Genomic DNA, 19,452 nt, shown 5'->3' with positions numbered 1-19,452 from the left:
CACACTACCCTATTCTGTTAATTTTATCACCAAAGATTTTTAATAATGAATTCTCATATAATTAGATTAATTCGTTAACTTGAGAAATTGATAAACCTTTAGACATTTTGTTTTTAACGATTTATATAAAAGATGTCTGTTCGCGGCAATGAACATGCAATTAACTAACCAACTATTACCCATAACTGTTTGTGATTAACCCACAGTGTGTTCAGAATTACACTAAGTACGTAAGATAATTCTTAACATCAAAGGTTTAGTTTTAGCCCTAAATTTTTATTTTATCATATGATTTATAATTTGTGGCCACTAACACTGAAAAATTTAACGTTAAGTAAAAAATATGATTTATTTCTTAAAACGGTTGTCTTTTATTCACATTCCTGCTTATTTAAGCGGGATTTATTTAAGCAACATTTGTTCGCCAATACCCCACTCTCCTCAACGTGCGGTAAATGGCTGAAAATATTTAGTTTGAACCATATTTTAAACGCAACTTTGGTTGTATTTCTGAGGTGGAAAATAGAAAATATATTTTTGGATTAATACTTTGAAACAAAATTTTTTTTACCAATATTTTCTTCCTAAATTAAGTTCAAATTAGCGAAATTCAGTAAAAAATATTTCAGTTTTAAACCATTTAACTAATGTTAGTCGTAATCTGTTCCCATCATTGAATCAATAAAACAATTTGTTAGTAAATGATTTCAAATGTGATTTCAGTATATGATTTCAAAACATAACGGACACATTATTTTTAACATATTTATTTAAAAAAAAAATTTTAAGATTTTTGTCTTCCTAAAATAGATTACTTATTATCATCACCAAATAAAGTGCAAAGTACAAGAGGATCATTTTCGTAAAATATTGAATTATCATTTTTCTCTCGACGAGCTAATGGCGGCAGTTCTTCATAAAAATACTGATTTACAAAAGTGCGACTCAGACTTTTCTAAACAACAAATTAAATAATAAATAATACTTACAAATATTGATCAATAAGATGTTTTTCAAAAATAAAATTGCATATTTAATCACATGCATTACTTAAATTATGCACTATTTAAATAATTAAATACAGTAGACTTTTAAAGTTGAATACAGTAGACCATTAAATATTACTAACTTATGTTTATTTGTTGAAACTTAAACTTTTATGTTGTAACTTTATTTCTTTTATTTGTAATATCAATTAAAAAATATAAATTCAAACATTATGAACAAATGATTAAACATCTAAAAACTATTTTTTTTACTTACCCCACATGCTCCTTTAATAAGTTTTCTAAATTTTGCTTTCGACTTGTTTTCATTATCGATTTCTGAATCAAATTCCTCAAAAAAAATAAAAATTACGACTAAAGATTTTTTCAACCTAAAAATTCGATTTTTGAAATAACACAATTATAACAAAATTATGCAAAAAAAGTAGTACTGTAGCGTACTGTAGCGTACCACCTGGTAGGTATAATAATAATTTTACTATGTAAAAGCTGGTCCAATTTAATATAAAGTCTACATCAAACAGACCTTTAGTTTTTGAAGCGAGCATGTTGGTATTTGTACTAAGACTTCAGCTAAGTTAGGATACTGCATTCTCTAAAATAATTAATAGTATTTAAAGCATAGTAATTTTATAATGAAAAACGTTTTTAGTATGACTGCGTATTACACCAAAAAAAAAAAAGTATTATAAAAACTCGAAACAAATCTTTAAGTTGTATCTATGCATATTTAGGAATAGTATGTACATATCATGTATTTAGGTATTTATGTATGTATTGTAAAACACTACATGCTTGTACTAAAACTGATGAGTTTTAGTATGTTTAGTATTAGCTGATGAGCTAATGTATGTACTAAAGCCACTAAGCAAAAACAAATTTTTTTTTCAACTTTTCAATCTTCAACTTTTTTGTTCAAGTTACTGATTTTTCAAGATACAAATTTTGGGCTGAGAAAAAAGAAAATAATAACGACAAGTTTTTATTAGCTCTAGTTTCTGAGATATACAATAGCAATATACTTATATTATTATTAATACTTATATTTTTTGCTGATTCGCAACAGTGGAATATAAAATATAATTTAAATATTCTAATAATATTTAAAGTGCATTTAGTTTTTTTCATACGGATATATGCTAATAGTTTATACGGATATATGCTAATAGTTTTAAACTAAGAAATCATGATCATCAAGCTAAGATATAGAGACCATTATTTGTCACAAGATCGTAATTTTTTTGGTTTGCAAGTCCTGGAACAACCCTTCACAAAAACCAACATCTGAAAGCATTCCAAAGACCCATTTTTGAATATTTTTCATTCCAAAGATATTTTTACTCTATTGCAGTCTTATGTTTTTATTATTAAAACAGAAGGTGGTTTCCATTATACAGTAACACAGCTTTCAAGCTTAACTTAGATGAGTCTATGAATAATCTCTATTTAGTTGCATTATAGTTCAAATTGAGACATTAATACAAAGACTTAAATGCAAACAACAAGATTATATTTTTTCTCAAAAATAGAAGATTCTGCTGCCACTTTCTGTAATGTGAAACTTTGACATCAAGTTGGAGAATATTCCATTACTTTAGTTTTAATTCTAGAAGTTCAGATTAGATTGTCCTGAAAAAATATCGCTTAGTCCTGACAAAATCTCGAGCAAGATCACTTAATTCTGTATGACTCAATGTGTATATTCCTGTGACTTGTAAGGACAAATTTTTTTTTTTAACATCTTCGCTTCCAACAAGGCTGCAAGCAACCACTATAAGAGTTGGAAGTTACTGGATGAGAAAAGTTGAAGATTGTAGAGCAAGATAACGATTGACTGACGAATTAAAAGATAACAAATTATATAAATCAGGAAAGCAAGATGAAGGAAGCGAATTCTAAAGAACTGATGTTTGAGGAAAAAAACTAGAGTTTTTGGAGTTTTTGGAGCACTTAGGAACAGTCACAGAAAAAGGATGATTGAATTAATTGAATGATGAGTAACACAAGAATGAATTTTAGTAGATGGCACAAGAGACGCTAGCACTTTAGAGCAGTGCCCATTATAGTATTTGTAGAAAAGAGAAAGAGAAGCAACATTGCGACGATGTGATAATGGTTGGAGGTTAGCTGCAAGAGCAGGTCCAACTATGTTTGCAATGCATTTTTGCACCTTGTCTAAAAGAGAAAGGGCATTATCAGGAGATCCGCCCCAGATATGGCAACAGTATTCCATACAAGGCCGGATTTGAGATTTATAGAGATAGTTAATAGAATCGGGAGTAAGAAAGTGTCGAGCTAGAAAAAGAGATGCAATCTAAGGTTGCATCTCTTTTTCTAGCTCGACACTTTCTGCTAAGGCAGATGCTAATTTTGCGATGAATTTGATATATGGTTTCCAAGAAAGATCGGAAGTAAGAGTTAATCCTAGAATATGATGGGTAGATGACTCATTCAGTACGTTACCGTTTATAAATATAGGAAGATCTAAATTATTGTGATAACGATTGGCTGAAAAAAATTGAGTTTTATCTAAATTAAAGTTCACCAGCCACTGTGAGCCCCATACTTTTGCAGAAGTGAGATTCTTTTCAAGCTCAAATGCCCCCTTCCAAGCAATCAGAGAGTGTTGGCTTCTTATCATGACAAGAATAAATGGTAAATCATCAGTGAACAATGCCACCTTAGATGTCGGAATATCTGGAAGATCGATAATGTAAATTAAAAAGAGCATAGGGCCAAGGATTGAACCTTGAGGAACCCCTGAAGATACAGAATATAAAGAAGAGTGCTGTTCATTGAGGACAACATTTATACTACAATTGGAAATGAAAGATTCAATAATCTTAAAGATGTTGCCATATGCACCGTAAGTAGAAAGCCTATGGAGAAGACCAGCATGTCAAACTTTATCAAAAGCTTTAAAAATGTCAAGAGCGATGGCCTTAACCTCTCCACCTTTATCTAATGCATGATAAAACCTATCGGTTATTACTATTAGCAAATCAGCTGTAGAATGAGAAGATCGAAATCCATATTGATGATCAGAAAGTAAATTATTAGATTCAAGATAAGAGATTAAGTATTTGTTAATTAAAGATTCAAAAACCTTGCATATGATAGGAAGAAGACTAATGGGACAGTAGTTAGAAAAATTGGATCGCTCTCCAGAATTTTTGAAAATAAGGATAACAGATGCTGCTTTCTTGCAGGCTGGAAAACAAGACTCTGGTAAGCACTTGTTGAATAGTTTTGAAAGTATAAATGAAAGCTCCTGAGAACACTTCTGCAAGATAATAACAGGTATGTTGTCTGGGCCACAAGCTGTAAAAGAGACTAAGCAGGAAACCACTTTAGATACAGAAGTTGGAGTGATACAAGTGTCAAGCAATGGATCAACCTGATTGACAGCTATATCAGGAAGAACGCAATTAGTGGAATCAAGAGATGATATTGATTAAAAGCTCTTAACAAAAAATTCAGCTTTGTCTTTAGGTGAGATGACAAAGTCTGAACCATACAAGAGAGGTGGAATTACAGATTTGCCCTTATTATTGATACTATTAAAGATTATTCAGATGTCACGAGAGTGTAATTTTTGTGACGAAATACGAGATATTATGACCTGAGAATAGTGGGCTTTGGCGTTAGACAAAACCTTTTTACAATGGTTTCTAGCAGTAATAAACAGACGCCTGTTTTCTGGAGAATTGTTTTGCTGATATTTATGGAAGTAACGGTTTCAATTGACGATTGCAGCAGCACAATGTGATGAAAACCATGGAGAAAAGTGAGGCTTGACCTGGAGTTGTCAAGAGGGAATAAAAGATTCCATGCCATCCTGAATCCACAAAGTTATGTAAGAAGCACATTTGTCAGCAGGAAGACGAAAGATTTCTGCCCAAGAGCCATCACGAAGAAAATCACAGAAAGAGCCCCGTCAGTTTTAAGGTAGTTATAAGAGGTATGATGGTAGGGAGATTCAGATGATGAAGAAGAATAAGATAATAGTTTTAGAGAGATCAAACTGTGATCAGAAGCACCTAAGGGTGAATGTGGAGAGACTGAGCACTGACTAGGATCAGAAACAAGACATAAATCGAGTAGAGAAGGTAAATCTTGAATGTTTGACTAAATCTGTGTGGTGCATAATCTGTTAACACAAAATCAGGATCATTTCATTTTGTTCACAAAATCAGGATCATTTCATTTTGTTCACAAAATCAGGATCATTTCATTTTGACTTTTTCTTTTATTTCTACTTCATTTCTGCTTCTCAGAACTATGTGGTGGAAAAGAAACTGGTAAACTATCCGAATGTGGAATAGGTTGAATGGCAGACGGAAAATTTTTAAATCTAACTGTTTCTATTTTTTTCATTGACAAACCTGTCATAATAGGAGGTGTCAAACAGAAATAGCAGTCAATTATAAGGTGTTTAGACTCCTTCTATACTAAAGGAACTGCAAAAAGCGAAGATCCTTTTTGATTTTCAAACATTCTCAAGTGTAACCAAACAAGAGGGCTTCACATAAATGCTATAAGCATATATGTGGAGCTCATAACTTATCTTGGTCTCCTACTTTCATACCAAAATAATGCTAGTAAGCAGTCTTCCCAAGGTGTCATGGTTATTTTCTGTGATTAAAATTTTATTTCAGCACAAATGTAAACAAAATTTTCCAATAATTTTTTTTTTGGCATGTTGATTTGTCAATGTTTACACTAATAAATTAAAACAAAACTATAGTCAGACTCTTAAGCAAACATAGTTCACAATTTTTAAACATAAAACAGATAAAATGGATAGTCGAAGCAAAAACTTTTTCATAATTATTTTTAAACTATTAAACATTTTTTCATCAAGTGAAAATTTAAGAAAAAATTTTTTAAACTAGAGCTAATATGTTGTTTTTTTTCATTCAGCAGGTGAAATAAATAATTTTTTCATTCAGCAGGTGAAATAATTTTTTCATTCAACAGGTGGAAATAAATAATTTTTTCATTTAGCAGGTGAAAAAATAAGAAATAATTTTGGTTCCAAAACAAAATTGTTTTTGCCCATTGTAATAAATACTAATAATAATTAAAGAGGAAAGATTGGGTAAAATACTTATAGCAGCCATAATAATAAACTCAACCCACTAGATGCGTGTAGTAATAATAATAAACTCAATCCACTAGATGTGTGTAGTAATAATAATAAACTCAACCCACTAGATGTGTGTAGTAATAATAAATAGTATTAGAAAGAGCAGCTTCAGAATGAACTTCCATTCCATGCTTTTGTAAACCCTAAAGTAATAAATAGTATTATTATAAGCAACATCACAATGAACTTCTATTTCATGTTTTAGTAAAACCTAAAAAAATAAAAAAGCAAATAAAAACAAAAAAGTTTACAATAAATGTTTAAAAAAATTGTTTTTCACCGTCAAAAGATGAATTAATAAATGTCTAGGTATTACTGGATTGATAGAACCATATAATGCAAAAGTCTAAATAACAAAAATTTAAAAAAATTTTAAAAATAAAAAACTTTTGAATAAAATTATTTATTTGGTCAAAAAAAAATACTAGGGGTGCACCGATGCCTCCTTCTGGTCTAAGTACTAGAGGTGCACTCCTTTTGGTCGATGCTGATTGGTATGATTGTATACATTTTTTTTTTCAACATCTTAACTTCCAACAAGGCTGCAAACAACCACTATTAGAGCTAGAAAGTACTGGAAGAGAAAAGATGAAATTAATAGAGCAAAGATTATGCAAATAAAATAAATCAGGAAAGCAAGATGAAGGAAGCGAATTCTAAAGAACTGATGTTTGAGGAAAAAAACTAGAGTTTTTGGAGTTTTTAGAGCAATTAGGAACAGTCACAGAAAAAGGATGATTGAATTAATTGAATGATGAGTAACACAAGAATGAATTTTAGTAGATAGCACAAGAGACGCTAGCCCTTTAGAGCAATGCCCATTATAGTATTTGTAGAAAAAAGAAAGAGAAGCAACATTGCGACGATGTGATAATGGTTAAAGGTTGGCTGCAAGAGCAGGTCCAACTATGTTTGCAATGCATTTTTGCACCTTGTCTAAAAGAGAAAGGGCATCATCAGGAGATCCGCCCCAGGTATGGCAACAGTATTCCATACAAGGCTGGATTTGAGATTTATAGAGATAGTGAATAGAATCGGGAGTAAGAAAGTGTTGAGCTAAAAAAGAGATGCAACCTTAGCAGATGCTAAATTTGCAATGGATTTGATATATGGTTTCCAAAAAAGATCAGAAGTAAGAGTTAATCTTAAAAGATGAAGGGTAGATTATGAATGGTAATGCACTCATCGAGTACATTACTATTCATAAATATAGGAAGATCTAAAATACTGTGATAACGATTGGCTGAAAAAAATTGGGTTTTATCTGAATTAAAGTTCACCAGCCACTATGAGCCCCATGCTGGAGCAGAAGTAAGATTTTTTCAAGCTCAAATGCCCCCTTTCAAGCAATCAGAGAGTGTTGGCTTCTTATCATGACAAGAATAAATGGTAAATCATCAGCGAACAATTCCACCATAGATGTCGGAATATCTGGAAGATCATTAATGTAAATTAAAAAGAGCATAGGGCCAAGGATTGAACCTTGAGTAACCCCTGAAGATACAGAATAAGAAGAAGAGTGCTGTCCATCGAAGACAACTTTTATACTACGATTGGAAAGAAAGGACTCAATGATCTTAAAGATGTTGCCGGATACACCATAAGAAAAAAGCTTATTGAGAAGACCAGCATGTCAAACTTTATCAAAAGCTTTCGAAATGTCAAGAGCGATGGCCTTAACCTCTCCACCTTTATCTAATGCATGAAAAAATCTATTGGTTATTACTGTTAGCAAATCAGCTGAAGAATGAGAAGATCGAAATCCATATTGATGATCAGAAAGTAAATTATTAGATTCAAGATAAGAGATTAAGTATTTGTTAATTAAAGATTCAAAAATCTTGCTTATGATAGGAAGACGACTAATGGGACGGTAGTTAGGCAAATCAGATCGCTCTCCAAAATTTTTGAAAATAGGGATAAGAGATGCTGCTTTCCAGCAGGCTGGAAAACAAGACTCTGATAAGCACTTGTTGAATAGTTTTGAAAGTATAAATGAAAGCTCCTGAGAACACATCGGCATGACTATAACAGGTATGTTGTCCAATCCACAAGCTGTAGAAGAGACTAAACAGGAAATCACTTTAGATACAGAAGCTGGAGTGATATGAATCTCAAGCAATGGATCAACCTGATTGACAGCTACATTAGGTAAAACGCAACTAGTGGAATCAAGAGATGATATTGATTAAAAGCTCTTAACAAATAATTCAGCTTTGTTTTTAGGCGATATGACAAAGTCTGAAGCATACATGTGAGGTGGAATTACAGATTTGCCCTTCTATTGATACTATTAAAGATTATCCAGAAGTCACGAGAGTGTAATTTTTGTGATGAAATACGAGATTTCATGACCTGAGAATAGAGGGCTTTGGCGTTAGACAAAACCTTTTTACAATGGTTTCTAGCAGTAATAAACAGACGCCTGTTTTCTGGAGAATTGTTTTGCTGATATTTATGGAAGTAACGGTTTCAATTGGCAATTGCAGCAGCACAATGTGATGAAAACCATGGAGAAGAGTGAGGCTTGACCTGAAGTTGTCAAGAGGGAATAAAAGATTCCATGCCAGCATGAATCCACAAAGTTATGTAAGAAGCACATTTGTCAACAGGAAGATGAAAGATTTTTACCCAAGAGTCATAATGAAGAAAATCATGGAAAGAGTCCCAGTCAGCTTTAAGGTAGTTATAAGAGATATGATGGTAGGGGGATTCAGATGATAAAGAAGAATGAGATAATAGTTTTAGAGAGATCAAACTGATCTCTCTAAAACTATTATCTCATCAGAAGCACCTAAGGGTAAATGTGGAGAAACTGAGCACCGACTAGGATCAGAAACAAGACCTAAGTCGAGTAGAGAAGGTAAATGTTTCGGATTGTCTGGAAAGTGAGTTGGAAAGTTGACTATTTGAGTTAGGAATTGAGAAAGGCAAAAGTTGTGAGCTTTAATGCCGGCAGAATCACTGACACTAGAGCCAAGCCATTCAGTGTGATGAGCAATAAAGTCACTGACAACAGCAATATTGGCTGATGGATAAAGAGAGAGGGCTTGGTCAATATGATCAGAAATAACATCAAAAAGAGTGCAGTCTTGAGATGAAGGAGAGCGATATAGAACAAAGAGAAAGACGATAGAGTGAAGTGGTACTAAACAAAAGCACATGAAAGAATAGTCCGTGGATTCAAACCTAGTTTCACAACAAATGGGTGAATTCTTACAAATGTGAATGCCCAGGCCAAGCAAGTGACTATTACAATTACTTGGCTTTACAAATTAAAGGCTTTACAAATTAAAGGAAGGCTTTACAAATTAAAGTGGCTTTATAAATTAAAGGAAGTGGCTTTACAAATTAAAGGAAGATAGACATCAACACTAAGATCGCAAGATGACACAGCTGAACTCAAATTAGTCTCACAAAGAGCAGATCTGGTGGACTTTGCAAGAGATAAGACTCAACAGAAGAAAAGTTACGTCGAAGACCACGAATATTAGTGAATGATAGGTTTAGAGAACTTGGTGATAATGATGGTTTTTTGTGTTTTATAGTTTTTGGTATTTTATTCATTTTAAAATTAGATTGAAGAATTTGACTCAAAGCTTAGATAGTACTCAGAACACGGTTTAATAGCCCAAGCAATTGCCTCATTACTACTTATAAACCCTAAGACGTAACAAAGGGCTCCAAATCTGGCCTCCGCAATGCACACCAAAAGTACAAACAGGGACACCATCCATGCGCAACATGGCACTGTTAATACTTTGATATTTTTCAGCTGTTGATGGAATCAGCCTCTCTGAGAGCTACCACAGAGTTCGGGAAACCTGACTACCAGCTGGCCTCATAACCATAAAACTAAGTTTTAGAGCTGTACCCTCATTAGGAGATAATAGAATGAGTTGCCTAGTCATAAAAACAGAGACACAAGCAAAACCCATGCAATGAGTCAAGAAGATCAAGCATTCAACATCCTAAAATGGAAACAATGTATTAAAAATACATTTGCGCCAGCCTAATAGATAAAGAAGGGGTGTGAGGCTGGTCAACAGATAGAATCTGTTTACCCCTTAAGTCTTTGCCTAGGAGGCCTTCTACAAGACAGTAGCTGGATGTATTTGACATCTGCCCAAGATGAGTATCTTTATCTCTAGCCTTCACTCAACTAAGAGCCCCAAGGCAGGGGGTGTTTAATGTTGGAGTTAGCATCTTCTAGCCTTTGCCTAAAAAGGCATATCCTACAAGGCAGCAGAACATGAAGCAGATTGTACTGGGTCACATGTTGCCAGTAGCAGGATAACCTGACAATAGAAACATTTAAACAAAATTTAAATATTTATTGCTTTATTATATTGGAATATCAATAATAATGTTTTACGTACAGGAGTTTTTGCATTATTTTAATATAATATAATAAATAAACAATATATATATATATATATATATATATATATACACATATATATACACACACATATATACATATATATATATATATATATATATATATATATATATATATATATATATATATATATATATATATATATATACATATACACATATTTATACATATATATATATATACATACTTATACATATATATACATAAATATATGTATATATATGTATGTATATATATATGTATGTATATATATATGTATATATATGTGTATATATATGTGTATATACTTCTCTCTTTGTATAGTTTGGATGCAAAAGTTATATAACTTCTGTTTCAGATTGAAAAAGAGAAATTAAAAAAGTAGGGAGCTGTTGATAAAACTGTTCAAAAAATATATTAAAAGGTTTAGTGGTTACAGTTAAAAGGTTTAGTGGTTACAGATAAAAGGTTTAGTGGTTACAGATAAAAGGTTTAGTGGTTACAGATAAAAGGTTTAGTGGTTACAGACATAAATAATAAATATAAAAATATAAAAATAAAAATATATTAAAAGGTTTAGTGGTTACAGACCACTAAACATTTTAATATATTATAATAAATTATCATACAATAATAAATTAGGCTTGTAGATGCATATTCATTTATAGAATAATTGTATTTTTGCATACAATATAGAAACACAAAAATAAAAAAATGATGTTCTCAAAACAATCAGCATCATAACTTGTAAGTATTGCAAAAAAAAAATCTTTTGACATACTAAGTTCAATAATTGGGTGTTAAATGTTTCTTTGTATTTTTTATTTTTTAGTTGTATCAACAACGGAATATATGAAACAAAAATAAAAACAGTACACAAATCATTTAAACTATTTTTTAAAATATTTTTATAAATTTAAATCTATTTTAATTTCCCATTTTGTTACTTTTGTTTCTTTGCTTTTGAAACTTTTTCCACAAAGTATTAAAACGCTTAATATAATAAAACTTTCAAACAGCTGTGACCAAGTTAATAAAAAACTTAAGTGTGAACATACCAAGAAGAAAAATTGCGCACATCTCCTGAGAATGCTTGCTCAGGGTACAACAAAATTTTCTTTTTTTATGACAACACTCATCCTCACATTGCAAAATTGACAATGCAAAAATTATAAGGGCTTGGGTGGAAAGTGGAAAAAAAAAACTCTCAGCAAAGTTAAAAATGAAATAAAAGTATGCTGGAAAATCAAAATTATTGGTAAGTGAAAAAAAGTTATGGTAAACATTATGTTTTAATAAAATAAATATTATGCAAAAAATACAAAGTAATATCTATCAATTATACACAACATTAAATTAAAAAATAAATAAATAACCTTTTTGATAATAGGCATTATAACAGAACATATTTTTACAAGTGATGAAGAGTCTGGCCATGTCAATGCAGAAAAAAATATATAAATCAAAGTAAGATTTGTTTCCTAAAAAACAATTTTATCTTTAGAACAAGTGAAGAACAAATAAGTAGAACAAATAATAAAGATTAAAATAAAAACAGTTAAAACAATAAAAACACATCAAACAAGCTAAAATAAAAATAACAAAATTTCACAAATTTTGATATATTTCAATAAATTTATGGCTCGCCAAAACAAAATTTCTTGTGATCTCTAAAAGCTTCCAATGTTTATACATGTAAAAAATGTTATAAAACTTAGGTAACATAAGAAAAGATTTTTAACTAAGGCTTTTTCATCCATTTAGCATGTTTTATTATATTTCAATGTGACAAAATCAAAATAAAACAGATTAAAATATGATACAATTATTATTGTTGTCTTTGATTTTTGAATAAAAAAATTCATTCTAAAACCAAAGATAACAATAATAAACTTAGAAAAATGTTTAAATCTAGAAAAAGTCTTTTAAAAAAAATCTTGTCATCTGTATTGTTCACAATCATATATATTCAATAAGATATATTTTCAGCAAACTATATATTTCTGATGGACTTTTATTTTCAACTAATTTAAAAAACTCAAAAGAATACAGCAGTGGTGTAGTGGTAGCTTGTTCAATTTATGTACCTAGTAATATCATACAATGCTAAATTTTTTCTTTGCACAGCAGCTTTTTCCACCAAGGCTTATGTTTCATAGTTAAAAGGATTTTTCTTTTATTATATTTGATGCAGGTAATCTGGAGTGCTTGAACTAGACTGAGCAATGAAAGCCCACAGAAGTATGAAAAATTTCTATTCAAAAAACTTTTTATATAAAAGAGAATAAGTGATAAAAACAAAGAAAAAAAGATGTTCAGAATAAACACAGATTTAAGTAGAAAAAGCTTATACACAAATCACTGTCAACAATATTTTTATTGTTAAAAATTTCAAACTTGGTAGATTATCTGGTTTTATGCACCAACTATGTTATAACTACGGCATACACTTGGCTATAATGGATGTTATTTATAAAAGAAATAAAAATTCTAATGTTCGTCACATTGTTGCTTTAGAAAATAAATCTAGATTTTTAAGTGAAAACTCTAGCGAACCTGAAAATGATAATCTAAACGATTTTGAACCGCAAATACGAGAAAGAGAAGATATAAATGCGGCTTTACAAATGATTAAAAAAATAGTTAAGTTTGTTAAACATTTCTCTAAAAGAAATTCCATTTTACAAGACTATGTAAAAGTAGAGCACGGAATTGAACTCAATTTACTGCTAGATTGCTGAACAAAACAGAATAGCATTATGACAATGGTTGAAAGATTTTTAAAAACGATGGACACAGTGAAAAAAGCATTAAATAAGTTGAATTCCCTATAGCTATTTAACAATATTTATGTTTCAGTTTTAAAAAATGTTTCCAACGCTCTTCAACCAATAGCTGCAGAAGCATTAGGTGAATGTGATGCAAACTTGCTAACAGCTGATGCAATTTTAAATTTTTTGTTTGATTTTCTGCGTAACAACAATGATGCAATTTCAGAGGAGATATTGCTAGCTCTGTCTCTTCGCGCTAAAGAGTGAAGAAATCAAGATCTTGCGACTTTGATTAAATACCTCTAAACGCGCGATTTACATTCTACTGCTACTCCTGAGCTACTTTCTTCTTCAGAATCTGCAATTATTCGTTGTGCAAATGACTTATATAATAGATTATTCAGTGAAGATATTGGAAATCTATAAATGCAGCATATAAACCTAGAAAGTGTGTTATAACTAATGATTCAAACAAAGACCACAAAAAAGAATTTCAAATGTATGAGAATACTGGAAATAATACAAATAATTTAAAAAAGCTGCTCTTGGCTCCCTCCATATTATGAGTATTGCAGGCAGAACTGAAGATTTCTTTTTGTTCATCCAAAAGTGTAATCTTTTTGAACGAGCAGTGCAGATTTGATGCTGCATCCATGATTTATTTTGGCCATCTAGGTGGCAACCAAGATAAACCTGTGCATCTGCATATATTCTTTTATCATAAAAACTGTAATTAATACTACAATTGTTATTATTATAAGACAATAATGAGATATGTGTTTTAGCTTATGTTTCTTACATTAAATTAGTATAAAACTTTACATAAAGTTCAAACCAAAAACTATTCAGAAAATCCAGTTAAACTGGTATATATACAAAGATTAGATGAAAGATTATGACAGTATTTTTACCTAATCATAACAAATAAACAAAAAGCGGTAAAATAAAATAATTCACTTTTAACAAAAATTATACGTGCACCAAAAAAATTTTCAAATTCTTTGTTGACCTGCGTTATATAACATAAAAAATAAACAATGATTGTGCAACAACAAAATGATTCATATAAAAAGTATAAAATATCAAAAGTAGTTTTATTAGTCAATAAATATAAAACAAAAAGAAATATCATGTTCTATCATCATGTTCTTTTAAGAACACGATGATAGCTTGTGCTGAAACTTTATTTGTGAACTACTTGGAGTATATCGAGAAACCTTTCTCCATCATTTGTTACACCTAAGAAATCATGACATGATTTACTCCTCTTTCAGCAGCTTTGTGACTACTTGAAAGTTTTAAACAATTGTCTTCATATCAAGAGAGTCATCCATTTTTGTCTATTTATTGGCTGGTGTTTGAAGAAACTCATAGAGAGCATTCACAATATGGAAAAACCTCATCGATCCAGGGCAAATCAAATCACTCAGTGACTTTATCTCCTCTGAAATCGACTTAAAGTTAAGCTTTCCGAAGGATGCTCCTACACAATCTGTACTACTTCTAGCACTTTCAAATTGGAGGAGCCGCAGCCTCATATTCTCTTTGACTTCATCAGATACCATTTGTGAGAAAAGAGCCAATGGAACAAGCTCTTCATTCATAAACCAACTATGTCTGCTAAGAGCTTTTATTCCCTTGTCAGCAATTATAGAATCATGGTATGCAAACTGTTATAGTTTCTTGACTAAAATCAAATTGTTGACTGGTCAATCATTGATCAGCTGCATGTAGGCATTTAATCCACCATTGCACGCAGACACTTACAGCAAACACACAGAAACGTTCTAATTTCTTGATTTGATTTTTGGTTGCAACTGATCTGAATTGGGAAACTGCTCAATTATCATTTAGGACAATAGGACTATTTTCATACTGTACAGAAGTTTTGCCATCTATCTTGCTTTGTGCAAGGCTCCAGGGTACTTCATGCAAAACTTCTGAGGTTCGGATCCTTTCATAACTAATAACAAGTTGAGTTCAACAAGTTCTTGGTAATCTCCTTGAGTGATCCGAACTCTAGAAATTCACGGAAGCCATTTGTTAAGCTTTCTTTTTCTTTCTCAGTTGCTCTAGGAAATTCAGGATAGTAAAAGTTGCTTTATTAACTGGTGGAAGTTGCAAGTAGTGGTTTTTGAATCTGCAACAATTTATAATCGTTTTGTTAGTTAAATCCAATTGAGTCTATTAAGATCACTTGAGTCTATTTAAGCAATTAAAAAAAATCCTTTTGTTCAATGATGTTGTAAAAGCATTAGGCTTACCTTATAAAAAGTTGAATATATGGACCAGTACAGCATACTGCAGCATGTGTCTGCCAAGCAGGCAAACACAAGCTGCAGTATGCTGTCCTTTGATGTAAAGAGTGAGTGAATTAATTTTTTAATAAAACTATACCTAACGGCCTTACAATTAGTCCATTACTTAAAACCTCCACAGTATTTGTAATCCTAGAGTTTGTGCAAAAATAATATTTTGATTTGATTTAGTTGATTTTTTGTTGCAACAGAGACTACCATGTTACAGATATCATCAAATATACAAACGAATTCATCTTAGTATAACTAATATTATTCCTCACAATCTGGGCAATAACATTTAGATTCTTGAGAATATCATGTGGAACAAATATGGGTTCACCAGATTTAATTTGCCTTTTGTGTCGCGTTTCAATTTCAGAGCAGGCTAAATTGAGTCCAATAGTCCAACCGATTCATCACAAGAACTGGTTAACTCAAACTCAACAGTTTCTTTGAACATTACTGAATGGTCTCTTTTGGAAAAAGCTTCATCATAGATTCTTTCCTGCCTCTTCTCAACAACTTTTGCATAGACTTAATCAATTCCTGAATAAGATGCTTTCCTTTTCCTTTGATATTTAATGTCGTTTTTGAGCTTCCATATCTTGGAGAACAGATTTCTTATAAAATTTCATGGTGGCATCTAATGTTGACACAAACTTCTTGATTCCTAGGCTATCCAAATATCTTCAATTTTCATTGTATTTCATTAACTTCATAAATTCATCATGTGCTTCTTTAATTATTTTGCCAATGTTGTTTCTTCCACTTATTGGAGGGATATTTGTCTTCATATAATGCTTCAGAACATTATCAATTGTAAGAGATAATGCATCATTATGCATGGAGTTCATCCTTAAGGTTTGCAAGCAGGTGAAGAACTACTTTCTTCTTTTTGGTAATTTATGTCCCTTGATTTTCTTTTCATTTATACCAAGTCCCTAATATCCCTTGTACTATCCATCATTATGTCTAGTTTCCATTATGGTACATTTATATTATATATTAATCATTAATAATCTGAAAAATAATCAAAACTAGCTTATCTGACCTGTAAAAATCTTTGTAAGTCTATTCCACACTGAGCTTTTCTATACTTTTTCCTTTTATATATCTCAGCTTTGCGGACCCATAAAATACGGGTCTTTATTAAATTTACCATTTCTAAACTTATTTATTACACACCAATCATTTTATTACCTTAATATATTTATTACCAATCATTTCTATACCTATTATTTGTTTACTTCAATATTTTTATATAAAAAAATTCATTTAAAAAATTGCTTTAAAAGCAAAAAAATTAACATGTGCACCTTTACCGCATACCTAGAGCTTATAAGAGATTTATAATTAGGTTTGTTTTTCTCCTAAACGCATATCATTGATAGCTCAGTAGTTTAGTGCGTTGTCATCAGTGTCATTTTAAGGAATTAAAGACTTCCCCTAATAAAATTTGAATATTTTTCAATCTTGCTATATTTATAGCAATATTTATAGCAAAAATTTTATTATAGTATATATCTATAATAATTATAGCATTTATTTTATATTAAAATTATATTTATAGTAAATTAATAACATAGCAAAAATGTTTTCTAATTGTTAAAATAAAATTCAAAAGTTTTCTAATTTTTATAGATTTATTATACATGATTGTTCTGTATACTGCCTGCAACTCAACATAAAGACGTTTACAGATGTTTGTACGCAACGCTATACAAAAGATAAAACTAAGAAGATTATAGACCATTAAAAAGTATAGACTATCAAACGCTAAGGAATTATCTATAAATTACGCAATGCTAAGTTTATTTTAAAAAAACAAGAAAGAGACCTTAAGTTCTTTTAGGTGGCAATTTTCATTAAAATTAATGAGCTATTTTGATTTTTTATTTACCTTACAACTCTGCGAGGGAAAATTTTGATTTTTTTTGTTTTGTTCATTTGTGAAATTTAGAGTTGCATAACTAATGGACGATCCCTAATCTAAAAGTTAAGGCAAAAAATAATGGAGTATACTATTTTGATGGTTATCTATTCTGTTGTTGTGCACTCGGTTGAGAATGTTTAATGGGAGAAGGTTTAATGGTAAAATAGCTGTAAAACTCATAATTTTCTATATTAAAACTCATAATTTCCTATAAAAGTTAAAATTATTTAATATATTAATATTAAATAATTTTAACTTTTAATCATTTTTAAAAATAATAAATTTAATAAAATGGCGTAATTTAAATATCAAATTAGAACTTTCAACTCTTATTAAAAACATACTTTTAAAACTCCCTTACTGTTTTAAAGAAAGTTAAGACCGCCATGTACCAATTTCAAATCATCAGCTTGCTTTCTTTATTTTTTTTAAATCTTTGTTATTTAAAATGCAAAACAAAACAACTTTATAGTTCTATAGATTTTATATTCTATATATAAATATGTTATATACTCATTTTCTTTGCACGAACTCAACTTAGTTGTAAAAAACTTGAAATGTAAAATTAAAATAACATTAGTCTCAATCATGACACAAATTTCCCCCTGTTTTTCAAAAATATTTTTGTTTGTTAAAGTGTATAAAATCATTACATATCTCTATAAAACTTAAAAAATATTTTTTATTATAAAAATTGAAAAAAAATAAAATAAGAATAGTTGCCATTGGTAAGACTCAAACCATGGCTTTTTTGTTCAAAAGCTCTGCACGCTATCCACTCAGCCACGCTGGCAAGTCGTTTATAAAAATTTTAAAACTATATAATTATTTTTTTTAACGGAAATAAATGCAATAGATCAAAATTAGGACGAGGTTGACGCAATGCAATTTTATGTGAAAGCCTAACTGTAAAACTTGATATATGTTTAAGTATGTTTTAACATTACATAATTTAAAGTTTATGTACGTTAGCTATTTGCATCCACATTGTTTTCTTACAAAGCAAAGTGGTGCGACTCTTTTCGCCATTACCTCGGTTGCAATGGCTGCCAAGAGTTTTGTGTCAAACATGCTCAAAAGGGCACTACCACTACTACTACTACTACTACTACTAAATTCAGCAATATTATATAGATTAGTTAAATAATAATATTAAACAAAGATAAAATAAACATTCGTATGATTTTATCATGAAAAATGTATATTTTTCACATCAAATTTCATGTTGCTTGTGTTAACTCATATGCGATCAGAAAAAAAGTAATAGCTGTTGTTTTTAGGCCAAGACCCACTACCAAAAACTTGAACAGCTGTCCATGACCAAATTTTGATTTTTGGGGGGCAGCTGGGACACCCTAATATATATAATATACAAATGTAAAAAAATTTATTAGTTTTTATTTAGCTAGTGCAAGAGATACAATTTGTGAATTTTATATTTAAGAATTGCATTAATTGAAATATAGTGATAAGCAAGAATAACTTTATATTATTTTTAGTAAAGATTTTAAAGCAAGCTATAGATTGTTGCATAAATATGTACAAAATAATTTTGTTGTTGTTGTTGCTACAACTATTTAACTATGAAACACAAGCCTTGATGAACAAAGCTGCTGTGCAAAGAAGATGTAGATAGTGAAATGACTTGTTGGTGATTTTCAGCATTTTCTTTATTAGGATCACTCTAATGCATTGAAGGAATAATGGACAAGCATATGTATAATAATACTTCTATAATTTTAAAGTTTTAACTGTAGTTTTAGTTGTTTTTTAACTGTAGTTTTATTCAAAGCTTGCCATGTTAAAAAATAAATATTGTAGTGAAAAAATTAAAAAAATTGGCAATTACAAGTTTTCCATTAAATGATTTAATGGAATTAAGTGATTTATTTAATGGAAATCATTATCGAA

General features: G+C 30.2%; 1 protein-coding gene across 2 annotated transcripts in view; it reads right to left on the bottom strand.

The window, feature by feature from the left end:
• Window positions 1-754: 754 nt before the first annotated feature.
• Window positions 755-19,452, bottom strand: part of LOC101239386 (exportin-5) — a 154,703-nt gene continuing 136,005 nt past the window's right edge. Inside the window, exons 31-36 of one of the 2 annotated variants that reach the window (XR_010640760.1) lie at window positions 11,914-12,018; window positions 6,437-6,502; window positions 6,150-6,299; window positions 1,534-1,602; window positions 1,264-1,338; window positions 755-955 (exon numbers count right to left, since the gene is read on the bottom strand). Coding sequence is in view for 1 of the 2 variants with exons in the window: in XM_065805213.1 (XP_065661285.1) it covers window positions 812-955; window positions 1,264-1,338; window positions 1,534-1,602; window positions 6,222-6,299; window positions 6,437-6,502; window positions 11,914-12,018 (537 nt within the window). In the remaining variant the exon portion in view is untranslated. The remainder of the gene's footprint in view (window positions 956-1,263; window positions 1,339-1,533; window positions 1,603-6,149; window positions 6,300-6,436; window positions 6,503-11,913; window positions 12,019-19,452) is intronic. The other variant, XM_065805213.1, reaches the window with a different exon arrangement.

The sequence above is a fragment of the Hydra vulgaris genome, chromosome 09, assembly GCF_038396675.1.
Source record: "Hydra vulgaris chromosome 09, alternate assembly HydraT2T_AEP".
Taxonomy (NCBI): domain Eukaryota; kingdom Metazoa; phylum Cnidaria; class Hydrozoa; order Anthoathecata; family Hydridae; genus Hydra; species Hydra vulgaris.
This window is presented reverse-complemented; position numbering and strand designations above follow the sequence as displayed.